This window comes from Papilio machaon, chromosome 12 (genome assembly GCF_912999745.1).
Source record: "Papilio machaon chromosome 12, ilPapMach1.1, whole genome shotgun sequence".
In the NCBI taxonomy this organism is placed as follows: Eukaryota; Metazoa; Arthropoda; class Insecta; order Lepidoptera; family Papilionidae; genus Papilio; species Papilio machaon.
In genome coordinates, this window is record NC_059997.1 from 6,240,738 (window position 1) to 6,266,749 (window position 26,012).

The window sequence follows — 26,012 nt, forward strand, 5'->3', positions numbered from 1 at the left end:
AAAAGAATGGGTGTATATGAAAGTTTACTTGTATTATTTTCACGTTTCGCTGTTCACCTACAGGTTTATGTATAAGTATTATTAAAATTAAAGGCCTAATTTAAAATCAGTTTTTTAGTCATAGTATATTATACATTGTAGTCTTTACGAGTTATTAATGTATTCGTATCCAGCAATTTTTAAATTCGATAGAGATCAAAGAACATTGAACATAGAGTCGCGCTGAAATTTATGTAACTATAACTACTTACCAACTTATGTAGAAAAAAATGTTTTTTTTTTTTTTGTATATTTTAATTTATATGGTTATAAACGAACAGAATTGCAGATGAATTGCCTATCTTTAACCGATGGAATAGGCGACGCACAAGAAAGGAATATTTCTACTTCTTATACATCCCCTCCTCCGTCAAATCTAATTCCCGTTCCCATAATATTCTTGGAAGAAGAGGGTGAGAAGGGAAAGAGGACCAAAATTAGACCTCCGGCACGCACACTCATCAAACAGAACTCTTCTACTTCACGCCTGTCTTCTATGAGGTCGTGATATTGCAGCGGGCGAGCCGACCAATTCGTGCGTCAGATGTTGTTGCTGGCATCTACCACTGTTGTAGTTTTGTCACTCAACAACTAGATTTACTTTTTTATGAAGCTGGACCTCTATGTCATTAACCGTGGGTTTCTGAGACTACAATCTCTGTAAAAAACATTTCGTCATCCCTGTCATAATCTTTGACAAAACAGAGATAACAATATTTTTTAGACGGAGGTTTTGGTCTCAGAACCCCACGGTAAGTAAGTTTTTACACTAATTAATATTAAAAGGGCCAATTTAATTATTCAATGCGTTAAGAAAAAAAAACAGGACTCAATTTTAACATCGCTGTATACTTTAATTACGTACGGTTACTAGTCAAAAAGGAAAATGTCAGGATTTAAATAAAATATTAATTAAAAACGAGTTAATCCGTTAAACTGCTTTCGTTGTCGGAGCTGTTATTGTTCAATCCGGATTTTTATCACGGCACTTTGAAAGCATTTCAATTTAACACATCTTTCACTCTTCTACATTTCTGATATCTGTAATCTTCGTATTTAAAGAAATTCATGTAACAATAATAAGTAAAAGGGCATTTATAAAAATTGCATGCTAGAAATAAATTTTCATATTAATGAAGTACGAAATTATTATATTGATGTATTGTATCCAAAAGTTATGTTAACTGTATTTTTATTGATATATGCATCACAACAATTCACATGGATGACATCGAGTTCAAGAATCTTACTAATATTATAAACTAGCTTTTATCCGCGACTCCGTCCGCGCGGAATAAAAAAATGCACACAAGATAAAAAAGTTCCTATGTCCGGCTCCTAGTTGTAAACTATCTCCCCATCAATTTTCAGCTAAATCAGTTCGACCGATCTTGAGTTATAAATAGTAATAACACTACTTTCTTTTATATATTACTAGCTGTCGCCCGCGACAACGTCCGCGCGCAGTTAAAAAAAAATGAAAAATAGATGTTGGCCGATTCTCAGACCTACTGAATATGCTTACAAAATTTCATGAGAATCGGTCAGGCCGTTTCGGAGGAGTACGGGAACGAAAACTGTGACACGAGAATTTTATATATTAGATAGATGCGAAAGTTTAGATGGATGTGTAGATAGATGTTTGTTAGAAGGTATCTCCAGAACTGCTTTACGGAAGTCGGTAAAATTTGCCATAGATGTAGAACAAAGCCTGGAAGAACACATAGGCTACTAATTATTTGTTTTAATTCCACGCGGATGGAGTCGCGGGCTACAACTAGTTTAGTTAATAATTAGTAGTAGTAGTAGAAGGGAAATTTAAATACTTTGCGCAAATAAACGACTAGAGCGTGTTTTGCATAATTAATAAATTTTCTTATATTTAGATGAACGTAGGTTATGGATGAATATTTTGACTGTTTCCTAATAATTCAATAACTGGAATGAATACAAAGTCAAGTCACGATCGCTTTCACTAAGTGTCAATTACCTGTGACTATGGAAGGCACTTAAAAGGCTTTGTAGAGTTATCGAGCATAAATTAACTAAGTTGTATACAGCCAGCTTTACTTTACATACTTGCCATATTCAAAAATGTCACGTGTACTATTCAGGACTTTATTATTTTTTAAACTTTACAGCTTTCCTGAAATACCGTTTATTATTATAGTTGGCCAGTATTTTTTTAATTAAAGTAATAAAGGGAATAGTAAGATTAAAGTTAATAGGTATTTATAATGTTTATTAAAGCTTGAGATAAATTATGATGTTAATAAATGTCGCACAATATGATCCCATAACACGTGTTAATAGATCAGTGTTTTAATGATCGCTCTTATTATTTATAATTTAACTAAATACGTTAATAAAAATTACCAATTAAATTATTTAAAAAAATCTTATTGAATGTGGATGGCTATAAAGGTAGAGGAAGACCAAATAAAGTATGGATAGATTGCGTGAAAGAGGATATGCGCAAGAAGAGGGTAAATTCAGATATGATGGCTGATAGAGATGTATGGAGGAGTACATACTGTGCCGACACTCCATAAGCTTGATGATGATGAATCTTTTTTTACTATCTTAAAATTTCTTATTTATATTTTCGATTCATTTACTTCTTTATTCGATCACAATTCCAGTCGAATAATGTGATCTATAGTTTAGTTTAACAAACCATTTTTTCTTTTTTGTTCTTTCCATACAAAATAATTAATCTTCGAGATATTCTGTTCAGATGATGTTACAGAATAGTTTATTAAAAAAAAAAAATCAATGTTTAAGACCAAAAAAAAAACATCTTTTAAATTAAAGAATTGAAAAAAAATTGGAAATAGAAGTAAGTTACTTTGTACATTTTATTTATTTTTTTTAATTTTGTGTTTATTTGTATGGAAATAAATGGCTTTATTATTATTATTATATTCTTTTCTAACTTAAGAGAATCGTATTAAAGGTAAGTACTGTTTTCTAGTACTAACACTCTTAGTATTACCAAAAGGGAGCAAAGTCTAACTTTACAAAACAATTCCAAGAAACTGAATTCATTCCCTTTGCTCAACTCAACTAGAAGTTCACCTGTTCCGTAAAGGTTATTTTACAGTTATTCCCGGAAATGTGAAATGGCATTTAGAACAAAATTCATATAAAAGTACTTCTGGAAGTTAAATTTTACCTTATATTACTTCTTAACCATTACTAATTTTACAAAAGCGATTACATTGGATATCAAGTCGATTGAGCCCGCGAAACGTAAAATTATTATTACCTATGACGAGTCGTTGTACGAACAGACATTTTCATTAAAAAGTTAGGTAATAAAATTACTCATTCTGTAATATTTTTTCAAAAGAGTGACGATAGTTTTTTTGTAAGATGTAAATGAACTTTATAAAGATTTTTTATTTCATAAAATTGTTTACATATAAGTACCTAATACGGAATATATATATTGAAGGCAATTGTTAAAACCGAAGCTTTGCTTTTTAGTTAAGCCCACAGCCGTTAAAGCGAACAGGAAGCGATATTCATAACATAAAAGAGATGAAAACGAAACGAAAATCGTGCAGATTTTTATTCACAATAGATTTATTAGTACTAGAAGTAAGAATAGCTACTTAATGATTCACAATATCAAACCAAATCTATGTGGAGTTTATACCAAAATTCAGGTTTTTTAGGGTCCTGGTTCGCTTTGACGGGAGTGCCATACAAGTCTATGCTACAAACACCGCAGACCGGAATTATCTCTAAGTGACAACGTAATAGACACCCCGCTGAGTTCATTAAATTTTTATTATTAGGAAATGGAAGCGTTTTTGTAGTACTCTGTGTGAATAATCTAAATACGTATATATGTTATTGATTGTGTAATATGTTATATATTATGTGTCACGGGGCTAATATTAAAAATTCTAATTTGAAAAACTGCAAAACCAATTTTAAGTTATTTATTTTTAATTATTCCTGAATATGTTTCAATGACAGATAATATCTTGTCTATCTATATGTATAAAAGAAAGTTGTGTTAGTTACACTATTTATAAGTCAAGAACGGCTGAATCGATTTGAATGAAAATTGGTGGGCAGGTCGCTTAGAACCAGGAAACGGACATAGGATAATTTTTACCCCGTTTTCTATTTTTTATTCCGCGCGGACGGAGTCGCGCGTAAAAGCTAGTAATTGATATAATTCGTCTGAGATAGAGATTTCTGATTATATTCCTATTACAGTTGAGTACAACTAGAAGGTATCTTGATATAAATCAATTCTGGAATATCACATTGTTACCAATCATAGACTATCACTTGTATCACGTACGTTTTAATTGAAAGGCGCGGGTGAGAATCTCAAGCGTAGATATTGCGTATTGTAACCATGTCTACGTTACCGTCAAATTAAGAATCTTTCTAGTCAAAATCTGATTTATCGTAATTATAACATAACCTAATTGAGTTCTATTTCTTTTACATACAATTTTATGCCATCTTTCCTTTGATAAATAATATTTTACAAATACTATTTATGTAATTTTTTTTAACTTATAAACCTAAAAACTAGTTTACTAAGTTTTATACTATTTAAACAATTTTTTATAGTAGTAAGATTATAAACTATCATATATATTCAAAAAATTCGTTCGGTTAATAATTTTATAACCACGTTTATACCGAACAATATAGTCGCTAGTGAAATTATAACGATGTTCTCAATTTTACGGCAACTGATGGTCAGTAGACTCGCCTGAATTTAGCAATCATGTGGATTATTTGTTCAATCCAGAAATAGTTAGGAACAATGCATTATAACTGTGAAATTCCACTGCCGAATAATATTAAAGCCATATTTTATATCATACTAGCTTTTACCCGCGACTCCGTCCGCGCGGAATAAAAAAATGCACACAAGATAAAAAAGTTCCTCCTAGTTCTAAGCTACCTCCCCATCAATTTTCAGCTAAATCAGTTCGACCGATCTTGAGTTATAAATAGTGTAGTAAATAAATCTATATATATAAAAGTCGTGTTAGTTACACTATTTATAACTCAAGAACGGCTGAATCGATTTGACTGAAAATTGGTGGGCAGGTAGCTTAGAACCAGGAAAAGGACATAGGATATTTTTAACCCCGTTTTCTATTTTTTATTCCGCGCGGACGGAGTCGCGGGTAAAAGCTAGTTAAACATAAAAGAAGACTAGCTTTTTACATACAAAAAGGTCACTATGAATTTAAAAAGTTATTACGGATTGTAGAAAGCATTTACGTAAGTGATAAAGTTTACGATAACAATAGAACTAATGGATGGACGCATTTTGTCTCTATTGTTAGTTTGCGTTCTGTATTCTGACCTCAAACTATCGGATTTTTATTACTTTGAAGTCAATTTGAATATATATATGAAAAGTTTTGAACACACAAAAAACTGTTAGATTTTTCATTTATGCGTATTCATGAACTTTATTTATCGGTACTTTTATACGCAGAACTGGTTTTGTTTTCCGATTAGTTATTTTTTTTGATTCTATGGAAGCACATGTAAAATTAAACGGTTCTTTATTAGTTCTTGTTGATAACTGAAACTTTCGTCCTGAAATAAATATCCTTATCGTGGTACATACATCTGTACAAAATACATCTCAATAATATTTTAAACGCGAAATATTTGGATGGATATGTTTGTTACTAGGTATCTTGCATAGATATGTTTTTACTGGCTGTCTCTAAAAATGTTTCATGATACAATATGTCTCAAAGGACACACATGCTACCTATGATCTCGGAATTGTAAACGGTTTTTACGTAGGATATGTTTTATTTACTCGATAACTATGCAACTATTAAAGATGTTGAAATTTTGCACAGGTATATAATAAAGATAGAACATAGTTAGTCTGTAGTATTTTTTTTACATAAATTATTATAATTTACAATTATAATTTAAAATACAATTTTGTACTATTTCGGCGCAGTACTTTACAATTTGAAGAATAATCGTCTAAGGAGCCTGAATTATTTTTAAAATCATATTAGTTAGAAGAAAATTTAAACCTTGCCATCTGATACAACTTACATTTACCTATTACTTGTAGAATATCCCATAAGATATTAGAAGGATGAAAGCATAGATGCATTATGGATAACGTAATAAGAACAATGTCCTTGGCTTACCTCCAGTTAAAAATAACTCGTATCTTTTCCACGGCGCAGCTTGCACAGTGCCCTGAATAAACAAAGAACGTCCTCTTGTCTTTGTTTGACAACAATAGCTGCAAGTCCATTACGGTCACATTTCATACAACTTGTCTATATGAAGCCTGATGGACATTGTTCAGTATGCCAACAACTCTACGCAATAATGTTGAAGTTGGTTTGTTTGAAAATTTTTATGCCTACTATTTATATTATTGGAAGGTGACAAACGAATTAGTGGCCACCTAAATTGTCCAAAATAGCGAAGTGAGCACTGCCCATAAACATCTAAGGAGTTACAGATCCTTTACTTTGACTACCAAATAGACAAAAGAGAGATTGTTAAAAAAATATATTTCTAATATATTCCTCCGCCAAATCAACGACCCTTTCTTATAAGGGAAGAACAAAGAACTTTAACAAAGACTTGACTTACTTGACTTAAAGTCCTATGTCCCCGTAGTGGGGCAGAGGGCGTCCACAGTACGTCGCCAGCTCACTCTATCTTGGGCTCTGCGTTTGGTCTCGAGCCATGTCAGCCCGACTGTCTTCATGTCGGCTGCCACTGAGCGCCGCCAGGTTTGTTTAGGGCGACCACGTCTTCTTGTTCCTAGCGGGATCCACTCCAGGGCCTCCCTGGGAATAATGACTAGGATCCCGACGAAGCGTGTGGCCAATCCATAACCACTTGCGGCGTCTTATTTGTTGACCAATCGGCTGTTCTCTGCAACGTGCAAGGAGTTCTTCGTTGCGGATCGTGTCTGGCCAGAAGATTCCTAGGATCTGTCGGAGGCAGCGATTGACAAAGACCTTACAAGAAAAAAGTGGGAAGGGCAAGAGGAACAAATATGCACAATCTTCAGATAAAACGCGGAATTGCATCCACTTCACGCTTGTCTTCTGTGTGGTCGTGGTATTTCACCGCTGCCCATTCGGGTGTTTCCTGGTGGGCCAATCGGCGTACTACTCAATCAATTTCTTGATTGATTCTATGGATTCAGTTAGATTAGTGGGCTGATCGGCCCAACGGGAAACGCTCGCACATTTCTGCAACAGATGTTGACGTTGCTGGCTCTATCACTGTTAAAATTGTGTTTGACCACGACTCTTGAAATTGTTATTTCGTTTTGTCCTTTTCTTATAATTTATGTTGCTTTCCGCCTCCTTATAAACACATCAAAGGTATCTCGAACAATATTAAACTATCAAAATTATAAGGAAGCAATCTTACACTAAACTTAAACTTAGAGAATCCTTTAATTTTGCAATAGTTTTACTTTGATTTAAAGCCACTTTCATGTTTTGTGGTCGTTTGTTCCCAAAATGCCCTTTTGAACAACTTGTGTCATAGAAAATAGTTGTAGAGTTAGATCGAATCAATGTAAGTTCCTGTCGAAGCGGACATCGTCGTTAGGTTCTATTATGTTCCAAAAAATATAGAAAATTTGTCATTTCACACGCAATCCATCTTGATATTATTTATAATACAAACGTTTGAAACACAATTACTGTTATTTTGTTTTTAAACAATTACTTATATTACAATTCTACCTCACAAGGTAATGGTAACTTAAACTATCCCGTAGCAAGTATCGCGCGATGCGTACACAACAATGGTTCGAAGCTAGTCGACTATTCCGGACGGTACTGACGTACAGGCATAGCGATTTGATGGATGACACGAATTTATAAACTGTCAACTGTATAGATTTGCTTCGCAATCTTGAATGTCGCGGCCACTTTTGCACTGACGACTTTGGTAGTGACGATCTTGACAGACAAGTAGCTAGAGACTCGCGTCGGCGACCAAAGAACAATGTTTCGGCGTCGCGTGCCTGTTGTCGAACCTCTATGACCTTGTATTCCGTATGTCGCTTATAGACTTAAGCGTCTCTGCAAAATGTGTGTTGGAACAATTTTGTGAAAATTTTCATTCACTTTGCACTTCCACATTTAAAGATTTTTTTTAAATAAATTAAGTGGAACAGAACCCGTTGTGCTATTTTATTAAACGACCGTATAATTAGTTATTTCATTTAACGACGAGATACTTTAATAACATTGCTAAGAAAACAGGCACTGAGGAAATCGTTTCTGTTAAAATTAAAATGAGTGCTAACAAAAAATGCTCTACCATTTTACGTACATTTTATTAACTAGAAATATAAGCAACAAAGAAATTCATTCACTACCACTAAAATATAGTGGTAGTTAGTTAGTAGTTAGTCAATTTCATAGGGGTGTTGAGAATTTAGTATTCTCAATAACCCTATTAAAATGAACCCAGCAAATGTACAAAGGTCATTAGTTGAACTACGTCATTTGACCGTATAATATACTTAGTTCAAGAGTTGTAGCCATTTGTAGTAACAGGTGTTTACAAAAAAGACGATCAATCTTCCGACAAAGACCTCTACCGAATCTGCGTCAAAATACGAATGTTGCCAATGTGTTCAAGTGATTGATTTACTTACAACTTAGAAGCGTAACATGTGAGTTACAGAATATTTACCTTATTTACTTTGTTTCTGTAATTATGTTCTTTATCTGTTGTTATGTATCTGCAAAAAGTTGGTCTTAAACAAAATGTAACTTTATTAAATACATTTCAATTTCTTTATGCAAATTAGAATTTAATTCATTTGTAAATAGACTATTTTACGGTGCAATAAAGTTATTGTCGAAGAATTCGATTACAACTGCTTAATTATGATAGAAAAAATAAATGTTCAACCAACTTTAACAGTAATATATACAAGTATACTTTTAAAATGTACAACTACGGAACGATTTTAAACTAGGTGATAAAGTGAAGAAGTCCTTACTTCCCTTTTAGAGATTCTTTTGAAACTTGTTGAATGAGTTTGCAAGCACTAAATTAACTTCTTGTTGACTCTGTCGAGTTGGGAATATGTAAGGCTTCTTAGATAAGGTTTGAAAATTGTACTACTTATGTGGCTCTGCGCAAATGGCTTGTACATGTGAGGTTCATTCGTGTTATGTAGGTTAAAATTCAGAATATTATTGTTTTCGAATTATAATATATCTTAATGTTTAAAATATGCACTTAAAATAATTTAATATAATGTAGGAATTGTTTATAAATATTATACTTCATTGAGTAGAATAGAGATCGTAAATTGTAGTTTCTTTTTCGGTGTTCCACAATTTGGTAAAAGTCTTTTGGTTAATTATATCTTTGCATACTTATATTTTTATCGGTAGTTACAGCTCGATGTTACGTTGAAATATATTATATTTACGGCGTCTTTATAAGCATCGTTTATTAGACCATAATTTGAGTTCTAACCTCACAAATATAACGCGTGCAATATCATACTCTATCCTGACACCAAAAAAGTAAAATAGGGGGCGCCACAAAAATATCGCTCAAGACGCCGGAAATCCTAAAACCGACCCTGGTTCACGTGTTACAGCAAGCTTTTGTATTGTTAGAGGTTTTATTTTGCCGTTGAAACTGCGTTACGTGAATACTGAGAAATATAAATATATATTTGAGAAATAATACTCAGCTTATATCCGATTTCTCACGTAAAGTATAAAAGAGGATTTATGTTTTGTACGCGATGTTACGGTATTTTAAAATGAAATATATGTCAAAATTGTTAGTACAACATCGTCGATTTGAAATATCACTTAATGGTTTTTAAAAATATTTTAACCTTTTTTCTCTCTAATATTAATTAAAGTAAGTAAAGTGCCAATATCCTAACATGAAGTACGCATGTTTAATCGCAAACAACTACATATTTGCAATATTCTAATTTTTTAGAATAATTTCTGTACAAATTTTTATCTATACTATGTATTTAACATTAACGTTTATTTTTTTGGTTATTAAACAAGATCCACCATTCAATTTATTTTTTAAACATACTTAGAATTTTGTACATTTTTAAAAGATTTAATTTCCTACTTTGGCAACCCTTATGTTTTGCTAATGAAGTACCCACTTAATAAATATAACCGCATTTTCTGACTTAGTTATCTCATCCGGTCGCCAAATACACAAGGGATTTAAAGTTACGTTCGTTCACGAGAAACGAATTTTCTAGTGCATAATCAGTTCCTTAGTGAAGATTACAAGCCCGTTAATGGAGTAATAAATCTAATATTGGTAAGAATCCTGTCTCTTACGAACATTATATTAAATCTAATATTTACATATATATACTTGAGTAATATAAATAACATTCGGAATATTCAAGCGTTGTAAGATACAATAATTTTATGTAAATATCTTTGCGCCAAGTTTATCCCTTTATAATGAATTTTGATTGAGCATAACTTGTTTTTAACTAAGTGTTACTTACACTCCTAATCTATCTAATATTATATATACTAATCTAATATTATAAATGCGAATGTTTGGATGAACGCACGCACGAATCACTAGTGAATTGTCAAACTAATCATCCTTAAATCGACACACTAAAATCTTAATAACTGAAGTATTGTATTTTTTATATGTATTCAAATCATAGTTTATAGTTAATCGTAAAATAAAATTGACAAATACTTAAACAAATTTATTTCATTCGCACAGCAGCATATTTACAAAATTGCACAAAGTGTTACTACATAAAAACCTACTGGAACTTAATCATAAATAAATTATTTTGTCCTAACTTCCTACGGTAAATCAAACTTTCACTTCTCTAAAAAAATGTGTTTGAAATTAAGACGCCAACGTCTAAAAAACTAGCGATTTAAAAAGTCGCCTCAAGAACCGCTTGCCTTCAGCTTCTATAGCTTGTTCCTCATCATCATCGTCACCATCATCATCATCATCGTTTACTTCATCTTGTCTTTTGAGGTCTTCATTATTGTCTTCTTCATTTTCATCGGCATTATCGTCATCATTATCATCTTCTTCGTTTTGTCGTTGCTTTAATTTAGCTTCGCCTTCATCTTCATTTTCTTGTTCATCATTTTCTTCTGTTCCGGTATTTTCTCCTTCTTCCTCATCCTCTTCATCATTTTCATACTCTTCATCCTCCTCAGACTCATTTTGTCGCTTTAAAGATCTTCTTAAACGTTTTGATACTTCTTCATCATCTTGGTCATCATCATCATCATCATCATCTTCTTCTTCTTCTTCATCCTGTGTATCTTCTTCATCTTCATTTTGTTGCTTTATAGATCTCCTTAAACGTTTTGATACTTCTTCTTCATCTTGGTCAATAACATCATCAACCTCATCCTGTGCGTCATCTTCATCTTCATTTTGTCGCTTCAAAGATCTTCTCAAACGTTTTGATAATTCTTCATTATTTTGGGCATCATCGTCATCATTTTCGTTGATGTCTTCTAAGTTTTCTCCTGCTTGATTCTCACTCTCTTCTTCTAAGGAATCTTCATTTTCGTCGTCATCTTCCTCTTCACTTTGTCTCAGGAGAGAACGTCGGAAACGCATAGACAATTTCTGTGGTTCTTCCTGTTCTTCATCTAGTTCCTCTTCATTTTCGACATCTTCTATTTCTTGTTGTTTAACGCGGTACTGTCCGTATGGATATAAATTGTTATGAGGTTGAGGTGGGTGAGGTTTATTCCGCAGAGTTTCTTCGATTTCCTCTTCATCAGAGTCTAGTTCCCGTTGAAGTTTATACTCCCTGTAAGCTTTAACAAATTTCATCAGAGGATCATCTTGTGTTGCGTCAAAATCTTCATCGACTTCTTCGTTGGACTCATCTTCGTTTACTTCTTGGTCTTGCTCGTGATTGTGATTGTGGTCGTGATCGTGGTCGTGGTCATGGTCGTGGTCGTGGTCGTGGTCGTGGTCGTGGTCGTGGTCGTGGTCGTGGTCATGGTCATGATGATGATCATGATCGTGGTCATGGTGGTGGTGATGTTGTTTTTGTTGTGCATTCAATTTAAAAGCCTCATCATTTTCAGTTGAATCTTCGTCTTCCTCGGCTTCCCCTTCTAAATTCTCGCTCTCCTCTTCTTCATCGACATCTCCTTCAACTTCTTCATCGCCCTCGTCTACTTCCTCATCTCCCTCTACATCTTGTTCCTCTTCCTCATGTTCCTCATTATTTTCTTCATTGACATCTTCTACTTCATTATCACTGTCGTCTATTTCCTCATCTCCCTCTACGTCTCCATCCTCTTTTTCTAATTCCTCATCTTCTTCCTCATTATTTTCCTCTTCGTTATCATTTTCTTTTTCGGCGTCGACATCCTCCTCATCACGTTCTACACCCTCTTCTTGAGATTCTTCTGACTCAACAATGTCTTCAGGGAGGGAAACTTCCAGATCGTTTTCCGAATCCAAATCTTGTTCCTGTACGACGTCTTGCACTATTTCTGTTTCAGAGTTATTTTGTACTTCCTCTACCTGTTCCGGTTCTGATCCCTCTTCTACTTCCTGTTCCTGTTCTGGTTCCTCTTCTACTTCCTCTTCCGGTTCTGATTCCTCTTCTACTTCCTCTTCTTCATCTTCCGATTCTACTTCCTCTTCTGACTCGATTTCTTGATCAGGATCTGTTTCCGGTTCCGATTCAGGTTCTGGTTCTGGCTCTGGTTCGATTTCCGTCCGACAGTTAGCCGGAAGTTCCGACCGATCACATACCTATTAATTAAAATTATATAATGATTAATCCTCTTTTTTTTCTATATGACATTTCATAATGCTGGTTTGATAAGTTGCTACTGATACTTACAAACAGCCATTAAAGCAAAAAACCGTTTAGTGCTTTTCACATGACACTGATTTTTTCGTATTAAATTGTTATGAAAGCCAAGTCTTCAAGAGTCGATCGGATCTACTAAGCTAGCGCGTACTATCTTTCACATTATTCACACTTACACTTTCATCTTTCACAAATATCAGCAGATGGGATCGTGGTCAAGCGTTACAAATTAGAAATAAAAATGATCTCACCTGGTCCTCTTCGTTGAACCAGGTCTCCTCCGGACACTGCATGAGGTAGGAACGGCCGGCATAGCACTGGTAGTATTCATAGCAGTTGTCGACGCTGGCTATGCGTAGGAAGTTGTCTTGGCCGAGGCAAAGAGTCTCCGGATTTTGTCTCAATTTGATTGAGAGAGCGGAGGCGCCCCCCAGCGCCGCCGCGCAACACAGCAACAGTAATGCCGCTGGAAATTATAATCAGGAATCAATGAACCTATCCTTATTAGATTTTAAATGACAACAATCTTAAATCCGTCCATCAAAATATTCCTTTGATAATTATTTTCGGTTTAATATCAACTAATTTGCACTCACATTCATAAAAACGCAAATCTTGTAGCAATATTTATAATGAACTAAATAAAAAACTTGATCTTGTATTATTACGTAATAAATATACAACTAAATATATAAGTAAATGAAATACGTTAAAAAGATAAACGCTATCGTGACACGTTACGTTTCCTAAAGGTTTGATGTGGTACTTGAGATAATGATCATATCTTTCAATATTTCTTTACAAAGGCTCTTTACACTATAGAAACAATAAAAACAATTTTTTATTATATTTACAGCCACAAGACCTCCTTCTCTTCTTTTCTCATCTGCCTTTTTTGCTATCGGGGAAGACGAACCAAAACTCTTTCACTAATCATAAGTGTTTTATGTTAAAAGTCATATGATTAGGTGTCAATAATCCACTATTCAAAAATCAATTAATTTAATTGATTTTAAATTTTAGACTCCATCAAAAACTACCATCAGCTTTATAGAAAGAAGTGATAACAGAGCTTTTCCTTGAAAAATTAAATCCTTATACTTAACAAGATACCCTTGATCTATTCCATATCTGCTTTAATTCACTTGGATTGGTAACTTGGAAATATAAAGCACACCTTCGAAGTCGGTCACGTGCCTTAGTATTTTGAATAAAAATTTACTTTTTGAAGTATGCTTAACCATGAAGCTACGAGAAAAGTGGTGGAACAAATATTGTAATTATGTTTCTAAAATGTTTTCCTTTACCATAGAATAAAATTGTATTACGATAGTTATAAAAAACTTTACCCTATTCAAATAATAAAATAAACAGTATCAAACGATTCTGAAACTATCAAAGAGCTGCCATAAATTTTAAAAGACTGATGAAAAATCACTGGCGAAATTCCTTTCCTTAATTTAGAACTTTTTAAATTCTTTAACAACACTATTATTTGTAAATAGTTAATGAACACATATTATGCACTTGTCAATTAAGTTATAATTTCTAGAAGTTTCTATATTACTCACTGTTCATGCTGACCGCTAAAACCGTCGTATTTCTTTTGCGATCTGGTACAAAAATGCGATCACAGATCGGTGCTGCTCAATTTTATCGAGGTCACAGTATCTCAGGAGCCGGCGATAACACGTGATGGTACATCAAAGGTGATACTGTCCATCAAGCTCTTATCAATAATTTTACAAGTTATTGAAGTCACAATGCCACTGTATCGACTGAATACTATGGAATGCGTTGCGACACTTTCTCTACATAATAATCAGTTACTTTGTAGAAAATCCTTAATCCTACTCAAGTAGGGTCGGTGAGCCAGGTTATTACATTGTAGAAGGAAAGAAAAAAAAGTAGGATTAACACACGTCCTCGTAATTACTATAAAATTCTAAATTTAATGTTTCTTCCAGTTTAGAATGTTAAACATTAAAGTTTCTTTCATTTGAGAATTGATTTCGATGGTTGAAAGTTTTTCAAAAGGGAAACACCGTATCGTATCATTGTTACATCTAATCGGCCGTGGAAAATCCGTTACGTAATAAACATGCAAGTACTTTGGAGATATTGAACCACGTGCATTATAATCTACAAAATAACGAAAGAAAATCGACGTATTGTAATAAGCCAGTGTATTCAATCCTTATGTTTGGATTTATTATTATTTATACATGGATTGTATTCCAATTAAAGTGACTTTTATGAAAATATAGTATTATATATTAAAATGCTTGGAGATTGACAAGGAATATAATTAAAGAATATTTTTGCTTGGAACTTTTTCTTTTTTGGGACGATAGATTTTGTTGCAACATACGTAAATAATCTCTCTAGTAAAGTTCCCATTAATACATTATGTTCCTGTAAAGGTCCGAACTACTGCGAATATAAAATTTATAAACTTTAATGCTCAAAATAAAACAAGATCACTTTTTGGACTTTGAACAAAACACAGGGTAAATCTTAGAGTTTACCGAAGTTTTTTTTTTCTTTTAGTAGTAACACATATCTATATATATAAAAGAAAGTCGTGTTAGTTACACTATTTATAACTCAAGATCGGTCGAACTGATTTAGCTGAAAATTGATGGGGAGGTAGCTTAGAACAATAGACGGACATAGGAACTTTTTTGCATTTTTTTTTTTATTCCGCGCGGACGAAGTCGTGGTTAAAAGATAGTATATGATAAAAGTGGCCTTTTTATGTTGAGTTTAAAAAAAAAAATGTTAGAGTTAGTGCTTATGATTGACTTGTGTACAAATTCTAAAGTTTTCCATATACAGAGTGTTGCTAACGCAATTATTATCAATATCATGTTGTAAAAACCACTTGAAATCTGTCTTATGACATTTGATATGTCTATCGTTATCCGGCGCTTATGTTTTAAACAATACGAAAGTAAAAGGTACCAGTGCAATACATGTGATTAAAGATACTGTCATCTCTCACTTCTTTTTGAAAAAAAACAGAGAAGGAAATACGTTTTTTACCGAGATGATTAACATCATCTACAAAAAAGACTATTAATTTGAATTCGACGTCAAAAAAGCTTTCCCCAGCATAATGTTATATCTTTAAACTTGCTATCTATTCAAAGTCACACTGTTAGTACAAGTTGTAAGTAGTTGTTTTAAATATCCATAAATTACAAGGAAAGGTCCAGCGTAGGATCTCAGTTTCCAAGTTTTTATCTTGAATTCCACTCGAAATAATATCAAGGTTTGAAGAAATGCTTTAGATAAATGCTTTTTTCTTGTTATAATTTTGAATCACGATTGTTTTATCTTTTAACAACAAACTTTTTTGAAAACAATTATATATAGAATATATCATCAATTAAAATAAATTTTAATTAGAAGTTGTTCTAATTATAACCTAAGTAGCTTTTGCCCGCAACTCCGTCTGCGCGGAATTAAAATAAACTTTATATTTAGGTTATGTGTTCTTCATCGGTGCCAAATTTCATCAAGATTCGTTGAGCCGTTCTGCAGATACCAACCAAACATCGCATTAATAACATTAGTAACATTAAAGTTTCTACATTTATTATTATTATTTTACAATGTTAATATCGGAAATGATAATAAATCTCTATATCTGATAGGATACAAACAGATATAAGAATAATGGCCACCATAACACGGGCATGAGATTTATGTGGCAATATAAAAGTGCATGTATCATCAACGCCCGCTATTCATATTTACGAGTATGTCATTCTTAATGCTATCTTTTAATTCTCACATTCAAATGTTCACGAATGTCTTTAAGAAATATTTACTGGAACGATTGGAACGAAGTTCCTTATCGCGCGTTGTGAAAGGGAGCTAGACGGAATTTTTTTTTACGAAAAGTTGTCACGACACTTTTTGCTATAGTAAGTATGTTAACGACGAATGAGCGCTACTTCACCATGGCAACGACGTGACAATATATCACGAAAATTCATAGAAATAAAATGTACTTCTTGTGAAGACTTAAGTTTTTTATTCATAGATAAACATTGGTTCCTTCACTAATTAATCGAAAGAAACTTCGTTCCATCCGGGTGTCCCTTGACACCTCTCAAGTTTTTTTTGTATAAATATATATGGCTACAAAGTTAGTGAAAGACTGAAGAAAGTATAGTTTGACTGTGTGAAAATGGATATGCGTAAGAAGGGGGTGAATTCAGATATGACGGCTGATCTCTATCATCTCTATGTATGGCGGAGTAGTACATGTAGTACTGTGCCGACCTTTCGTTGTGATAAGAGCAGTTAAGCAAAATAAATTTTATAAGCTTTTATTTAGTAATAGTAATGTCATCTATTTTGCTTAGCTTCTTAAACTAGAAACTGTAACTGTACCAAAATGCAGTTACAAACCGTAATTCGTCTATATCAAAATACTTCCGACATTTTTTTATGTTATCCATACTAATATTGTAAAGAGGAAAGATTTGTTTGTTTGCATTGTATAGGCTTCTATCACTGGGAAGCTACACTATTCCCGTGTGAAATAGGCTATATTTATTACTAGATTTTTTTAATTCCGCGCAGACTAAATTGTGAGCAACTGCTAGAATTTAATGTCTTAAGATAACATATCTTACGACAAAAGTACATTAACTTATAAGCACGAAACAAGGAAATGCACTATGAAATTTGCATATAACAACAACAATATTATAGTAAGGTATTATATTTCATGTATGTGCATGTATGTATGTATGTATGTATGTACATAGCAGAATGAATTTAAAAGAAACACTTTGTTTGTTGAAAATACAGATGTTATCATTTGCTACAGCGTAATGCGTTTCCACTGCCGCACCCCAAACAATGTCACCCCTCTTTTTCTGCTTTAGAAATAATTGAAAGAAAAGAAATCTTTTTAAAAACAAGCTTTTATTATTATTTTTAATACGAAGAATTAACAATTAAAAAGGGCGAATTCGTACAGACGATTCAAACGAGCCCAATCTCGATGAGGTTGTGTCGTTGCTCTGCGAAATATCAGTGGAGACCTCCCTCCGCTCTATTTGCATGTGCATGCAAAATTTCAGCTTCATCAGTAACCAGAAAGTGGATCAAATTTAATTTACAAGATTTGATGACAAACATCGGGACAGATGAAACTAAATAAAACCTTGTAAAAACATGTTATTTTACAGATGTTTCACACATTTGTTTTTAAATAAAAAAATTAAACCTTGTACCTCTTGAACTTGCAAAGAATAAGAAAAGATTTAATTTTTTAATGTCTTTAATCTTTCCTGCATCATTGTAATGTGGGAATCTTTTTACAAATACCTTTTTTAATTTATTCCAACTTTCAAATCCCTTCAAGTTATTTTTAAAAGTCGAAAATTGTTAATATTTTCTTCGACTTTCTTTTATTTTCTTTAAAATTAATAGGTTATTTGCATTTCAATTTCTTAGCGACTCTACATTTCTCTACATTTCTCGTTCTTCTCGTTTCGTATTTTGTGTAATGAAATAGCTACTTATTTCATAGTTTTTTAAGAATTGTAGGACATTGCATCATAAAAACATTTCACAATTTTCTTTATTCGTTGGAATATTATTCTCCAAGTTAGAAAAAATTTAGAGAGTAACCATATAAGTAATTAAGTATTTCTTTTTCTAAGCACATTAATCTTTATTTATTTCAAAATTTTATATTTATTACTTGTTACGAACATCAAATTTTCTTCATCATTATAGAGTGTAAAGTGTGAGTGTGTGTAGAGTACTACATACAATTCACAATTGTAAGACACTAACTTAAGTTAAGCTACAGTTAAGTTAAGATTTATTGCTCAAGTGAATGTAATAGAGCGTCTACTTTTTCGTTGTCACCACAGCAATGTGTTTATTCATTTGGCTATTTAGGAAAAGATTCTTATAGGAATTTAACTATTAATGTAAGGGAAATAGTAGAAATAGTGTTAACATTTAATAAATAAAGATGTTCGGTACAGATGCTCTATGGTCTGTCATCTTCAATGACGAACTATATTTTTGAATTTCGCCGTTCGCCTATACAGGTTTATTGTAGGTAGCTCGAATTATTTTTTTTTCCCCTCAAAAGTGGGTATAGGGAAATCCCTCAGCGCTACGGTCGGGAGCAGTGCCAACGGGTGCTTGTGAGGGGAAGACAGTGTGTCAGCAGGGTTCGAGGAGTCTGCATCGGGAGTCGAAAGAAGTGGGACGGAAATTGTTACACATTGAACGTGTCGGTTTCCTAGCGTACAGGGTCGCTAGAATATTCGATCATCCATCGCAGTAAGTAAGGTTTTTTAAATTCTTAAAACTAGAAGTCTACCTATAGTAAGATAAAGTTAGTAAAAATATTTTTTATACAAAAATCCGATAGTAGAAATTTATTTGCAACAGCGTGCAGGGATTTAAACTTTCAACCTTGATATCGTATATCAAGCTGATATTTGCAACTGTCTTTTTAATCATTCATCATTGCCTATCTAATCTTTCTTTCCATCAACGAAATCTTTCATTGAAATGATATTTAAAAATATAAAATTATGAGATAGCAAAGTAATAATACAAACTATGTACGTTTTAACATAAATCTTGTAATAATTAATAGCTGTTTCTAAACGTTACTTTGTAGCCGAAACACAAAAACTATACAATAGTGCCTCTTATTCTCTCTGAAAAAAAAAGACAGAGACGGCTATATTATAGCTGTTACTTTGAATTTATTTGATAAGTAAGTTAACAAACTTTTTGCTTTTAATTCATCTTAGACGAGATCATTTAACTCTATTAGGTCGATTTATTCTGTACCACGTAATGTGTCCCCTGACAGTAATCAGGATAAAGGCGAATGCAAGCGGTGTTTTAACAAAGCTTTAATTAACATCGATTTGACCTTTGTTAATGACACCTGATCTCCGATTTACTTACTAGATATAAACTTAATAGCACCGTTTTTTTTCTTTTATTTTCAAATTTCGAATAGTATACTTCATAACTCCGATTCCACTGCCGAAGCACCTGTATAAAATATATTGTCTTTTAGTAACAGGACCATGTTGTCACTGTCAACGAACAAGTCAACATAAAATCCTTACACGAATAAAACCCTAATAACATTTATAAAGTGACAGCTTTGAAGCAAAGTTGTACAGGTGACCACACGCTTTAAAACTGATGGGTTTTAGAAACTTGCAGAAATGTGTCAAGGAAAATTTTCTAAAGTGTTTCCGATAGACTTGGTCGACCCTTTTCTTATTGTTATTTTAATGTGAAAAGGTTACTGACTCCCACTAACACTTTCTGCATGAATTTCACAATACATATTTTGCAGAAAACTGAAAATAAGTTTTTATCAAATTAATTTGAACAACGGTAAACTCCGATGTTTCGTAACGTAGGAATACTGTAGTCTGGTTAAAGCACGCTTCACATCTTCAGTTTCGTGTAGTCGAACTGATCAGTTAAATCGTTGGTGTGTAACCAAAATTAAACTATAAGTTAAACTTTATAGTTCTTAATTTTGTCTACGCATGTAATTTTGATGATGAGAGATTTCATGAGCGTCGGTGGCTCAGGGGTTAAGCACTTGACTTGCAATCTGCAGGTCCTGGGTTCGAATCCCGCCATGTACCAATGTGTTTTTCGATTTTCGATTTACATATGTACATTTATCCGACGTTCTTACGGTGAAGGAAAACATCGTGATGCAACCTGCACATATCTGCGAAGAAATTCAATGATATGTGTGAAGTCAACCAACCCGCACTTGGCCAGCGTGGTTGACTATGGCCTAGTCACCCCTAACTTGGGGTAGGCTCCGAGCCCCTCAATGGGGACGTATAGTGAGCTGATGATGATGATGATGATGTAATTTTTAACTGTACATTTCTGCTGTACAGTTAAACCTGCGCAGTTAAAACTGAAGGTGTGCAGAGAATTTAAACAGCATAGAATTATTTTAACATAATTTTTCTAGAATTCGAACTACATTTTGAAGTTATAAATCTTAAATAGAATCATACTAATATAATATATTCGAATGTTTAAATGGATGGATGGATATTTGTTACAAGGTATCCCATGAATAGCTGCATAGATCTCAATGATATTTGGTATAGATAAAGAACACAGTCTGGAAGAATACATAGGCAAAGTTTTTTTTTTGCGTTGACGGAGTCTACAGCTAGTAATCTATAAATTAAATAGTAACAATAAATATTTATTTTATTAGTTTTTCGATACTTCATCTCAATTATTCATGTAAATTAAGTAAGAATTGCAAAAGCAATTCAGTAACAGTGCCGTGATATAATTAAGCCGTGTTACTTTCTCAGTTTACTTTGCGCGACCTACGCCTCCACTGAAGGTACATTGTCATTGTTATTTTAATCTCTTGTCTTTGTTAAAATAACTTTGCATTTATTATTGCCGGTGTTTTGTTATGCTCTTTGAGACTATTGTTTTAAAACACACTTTGCGAGCACAAAATTTAAATTTCGAACACAATAACCGTTGAAAATATCTTTAAAAGGACTTGAGGTGTCAAGGTTGCCTAAAACATTTAGGTACAATCTAAGACCCTTCGTACATAAGGCAAATTTTGGAAACCCGACGAATTTAGTCGCTAAGCGATGTCAAAGAGGTTCGTACACAGCGCGTGTCGCCGACATTTCTATCTGTCATGGCCAACGACAGTCGCTCGTAACCTGTTTGTCAAGATCGTCGTGAGAAAAGTCGCTGCAATTTTCAAGATGGCGGAGCAAATCACAATTGTATAGGTTGACATGTAATCGCTATACCTGTACTGGCCGATAAGACGACTCGCGTCGACGATCCAAAGTTGTATGTACAGATCGCGCGACGCGATTCCTGCGACGAAACCATAAAATTTTAGTTTCGACGCTTTATGCTGCCCTGTGTACAAAGGGCCTTACTTATAAGAATAATTATTCTTATATCATTTTTGGTGCCTTTTCAGCTTCTGTTTAAAAGGTACTGTCTGAAATTTAAAGTCTATTTTGTTTAATAAAAACCTTTTAACTTTGCTTCATTTCCATTAATAAGTTTTCCAAACATGTTTTATTCTTCTACAAGTCTATAAAATTAAGTACATTTTTACTCAAAATTAAATGATTTTTCCAATTGGATATTTTTTGTAAACAGACGTAGGCTTATCAGTGTTATGTTTAATTAATATAAAATAAACTTTCAAAAAGACCACAAAGTAATCCATCAAAGAGAAAATAGACCAAATGTGAGTTTTAATTAATACGCTGACGTTACAAATTCATTTTATTATACAAACGATTTATTTTTAAATTATCACTTCATAGAATTTTAATAAAAGTACTTACCTGTATATTACGTGTAAAATCAATAGAATGGATGATGTTAAAAACATTTATTATAGTATTTTGTATTAAGATTGAGGTTATGAAAAAAAACTTACAAATACAATCAGTTTATGATATCGACCTCGAGGATGTTACGTTAAAAGGCCTTTCCTGTAATTGAATCTTAGGTTTGTTCTTTTTAAATTGTATACATAAATTATGAAAGATAAATTATTTATTTCTGTGGTGATTTTGTTATACATCTTTTTTTGGATTAAATCGTTTCAATAATAATACTAAAAATGTTGCTTTTGTCAAACACTTTGATGTTCGTATTAATAACTGATTTCTGAAACTTTATTTTATTTGTAACAAATATTTAATATTACAGTAATTGAATTTTTTTAACTAAGGAACATATGTGTTTTACACTTTTGACATCGTTAAACTATAGGTATATGTGAAAGTGTGTAGCTGATATTTAAAAGTAGTCCGAATAAATTCTGGTATCGTAATTATAACAATGATATGAAACCTTCTTGTTGTGTTTTTCCCATTTTTCCATCCTAACTTGATGCAGCCCTTTCACGAGTATTGACATACTCTTGGTGTAGGGACTTTTGTAGTGCTTATGAAACAAGAATGTAAGACGATGTAACGAAATGGTTATTTACTAAAATCGTAAGTTAACATTTCATATCTTTCAGATAATAATCAAATAGTAAAAACTGAACTCATAATTTTTCACGCAATCTAACATTTTTGAGAATAAAATATACTGAGAAAGGAAAAAAGTTGTGAACATCTTTATCTTGAAGGGATATTTAAGTAAAATCAAATAAAACCACAAGAATCCCTAAGTAACAAACGTCGAGAAATTAAATTATGTAAATGCCTACGTCCCGACATCCGTCATTTTAAATGTAAATTATATAAGAACATATTATCTCTAAAATGTTTCAATATACTTTAATATGTACACTTAATTAATATAAATACAAAAACCACAGTGACAACCGTATTTGCTGTATTTATAAAAGTAGGTTTCCACTAACGAGATACTTGTATTAAAACTTTTGTATTATAAGGTGGCAAACGAGCAAGCGGCCATCTGAATTCGCGGAAATGGCGAAGCGACCCCTGCCCCTAGACACAGGCAGGTGCAGATGTGTTGACTACCTTTATTCGACTGAGGAGACGCGCAGAGAGAATATTTCCTCTTCCTATGCGTCCCCTCCTCCATCAATTCCCTTCCCATCCTTTCCGACTGAGAAAAGGGTGGGCAGGGAAAGAAGACTAAAATTAAGCCTTCGACACCACACTCATCAAAGGATACGCTGAATATATATTGTGGTATTTCAACGGGCGAGCCAGCCAACAACAGATGTTATTGCTGGGTACCACAGTTAAATGTTTTTATACAACTGTTACGCCATTATTACGCCAATATTACGATAGACATTCTTTTTTTTTAATTGACCTCCACACTCAGAGACATGTATAGGGTAATTGAGACCTTTAGTGCAGATTTAGTGTAAGACAACATAATGATCATTATAAAAATAACTAACACTATCTCATTATTTTGCGGGTAATAACAACCTCAAAGCACTTACTAAGAATATAATTCCATATTAAAATTCCAAGTTAATATGCGGCAGTGTACAGCAAAGCAAGGAAAGAATTTCATAAAATTTGTTCGGACTACGTTTAAATTAGGTGCGTCAGTGGCTTAGGGGTTAAGCACTTGAATTGTAATCTGCAGGTCCTAGGTTCGAATCTCGCCATATATCAATGTGTTTTTCGATTTTCAATTTACATAATGTACATTTATCCGAAATTATTATGGTGAAAGAAAACATCGTGATGCAACTTGCACATATCTGAGAAGAAATTCAAAGATATGTGTGAAGTCAACCAACCCGCACTTGGCCAGCGTGGTTGACTATGTCCTAGTCATCCCTAACTTAGGTAGGTTCCGAGATCCTCAATGGGGACGTATAGTGAGTTGTAATAAAACAATAATACAATAATATGTTTACATTAAATAGAATTAAAATCAGATTTTTTATTTTCCAAATAAGCAATACGTTAACTGTAATATCTTATATGTATAAAAAAGTTTTAAAACAATTACTTTGTTTTTGGGGCTCGTACTTTTCGTATAATAATGTTCACTTATCACCAAGGCTTGCTAGATATCTGACAGCTCTTCACGTAGCACGTGTCAAGGTATCGAGATAGTGAACACATGTCGTTCATACCACATCGTTATGGTTCGTTCAAACAGATCAAGCTGGAGAGGAGAGCAAATTTGTATCTATAGTAGTTAGAGGAAAAATTTGGTTCTTACAAATTTAAAAAATTGTTTCACTGTTGGGGAGCTTCACTATCCCTGTGTGACATAGGTTTATTACTAGATTTTTATTAATACTAGCAACTGCAATTTACTTGAAACGAGGTTTAATTTTATTTCTCACGAATTTTTTATCTGTAATCTTCACAATATGAAAAAATATGAGGAGACGAACTGTTTACCTTTGGTAACTTGAAATAAAAATAAACTTTTTGATAGTCGTTAATCGCGGTTATATTCTAAATGTGTTAATTCTTCAAGGGAATAAAAAAACATTTAAAATTTAGCAATTTATTACATCATTATTATACAAAATAAATCTCAAATATAATAATTATAACACAACCGAAGCGAAAACATTAAACAATGGATTTAATAGTTGCAGGCGGCGCTGCGCGGGCGCACTTAAATGCATACATCGGGGTTAGTTACTTCGTAAGTTAACTAAGTACATTCAACTTGGGCATGACTTGATTCTAAGTCCCACTCATAGGCAGTAATTCTTACAATATACAACCGTTAAATTGCAAAACGATCGCATCTAAAGTGACCATAAAAAGTTTTTAAATAAAACTTTACCAAATAATCTTATAAACAAGAATAATACATTAACAAAAATAAATATTTAAAAGAGACCGTAAAATGGTACTAAATAAATCTGCAAGCGAATTTAATTTATTACGGAAGCATCTTTAAACGATAATAGCCTTTAAAAACGGCGCTATAAAGTTTAAAATCCCCTGCTCTTATAATATTAGGTATTGTAAAGTCAAACGTGTTTTATAATATTTTTATTTTTATAATACGAGGTACATTACTATTGTAAAGTCAAAAAACTTTTGTGGTCATTTAGGAATAGTCAATAACTTTACCACTCCATAGATGAAATTTTAAGGTCAGTATTTTTTATAATATCTATCAAAAATTAATAAAAATTGGACATAGTTATCAATCAACGTAGACTAGTCAAATACAAAAAAAAAACTAAAAAAAATCTTTACCGTTTGTATGGAAATAAAAAACTTCAAACAAGCTTCCATTAACTCGCTATTGCTGTAAATTTTCATATCGTAACTAATAACTTAATTCATACAATTTTACTAAAAAAAAAAAAATCTATCGAAAAAAAATCTTTAAAAAATTTCAAAAAGTACATGAAAAATCAAATGGCAATATAAAAAATGGCTTTCTTTTTTTTTAAATTTCAATAGAATATAAGCAAACAGCTGTATCAATTAATCTAATATATAAAATTTCCATGTCACAATGTTAGTTACCGTACTCATCCGAAACGGCTTTACCGATTTTTACCAAATTTTATATGCGTATTCAGTAGGTCTGGGAATCGGCTACTATCTATTTTTCATACCCCTATTAAGTTTTTTTTTAACTGCGCACG

The 26,012-nt window shown here is 32.7% G+C and overlaps 1 protein-coding gene across 1 annotated transcript; it reads right to left on the reverse strand.

Annotated features, from left to right (window-relative positions):
• Window positions 1-10,789: 10,789 nt before the first annotated feature.
• LOC106718348 (myb-like protein X) lies at window positions 10,790-14,547 on the reverse strand. Its single transcript, XM_045680196.1, has 4 exons — window positions 14,458-14,547; window positions 13,138-13,352; window positions 12,628-12,825; window positions 10,790-12,591 (listed from the first exon to the last, which is right to left on the reverse strand). Exons 1-4 carry the CDS (start codon window positions 14,462-14,464, stop codon window positions 10,945-10,947), a joined length of 2,067 nt encoding a protein of 688 aa, XP_045536152.1. The 5' UTR covers window positions 14,465-14,547; the 3' UTR covers window positions 10,790-10,944.
• Between the last annotated feature and the right edge of the window lie 11,465 nt (window positions 14,548-26,012).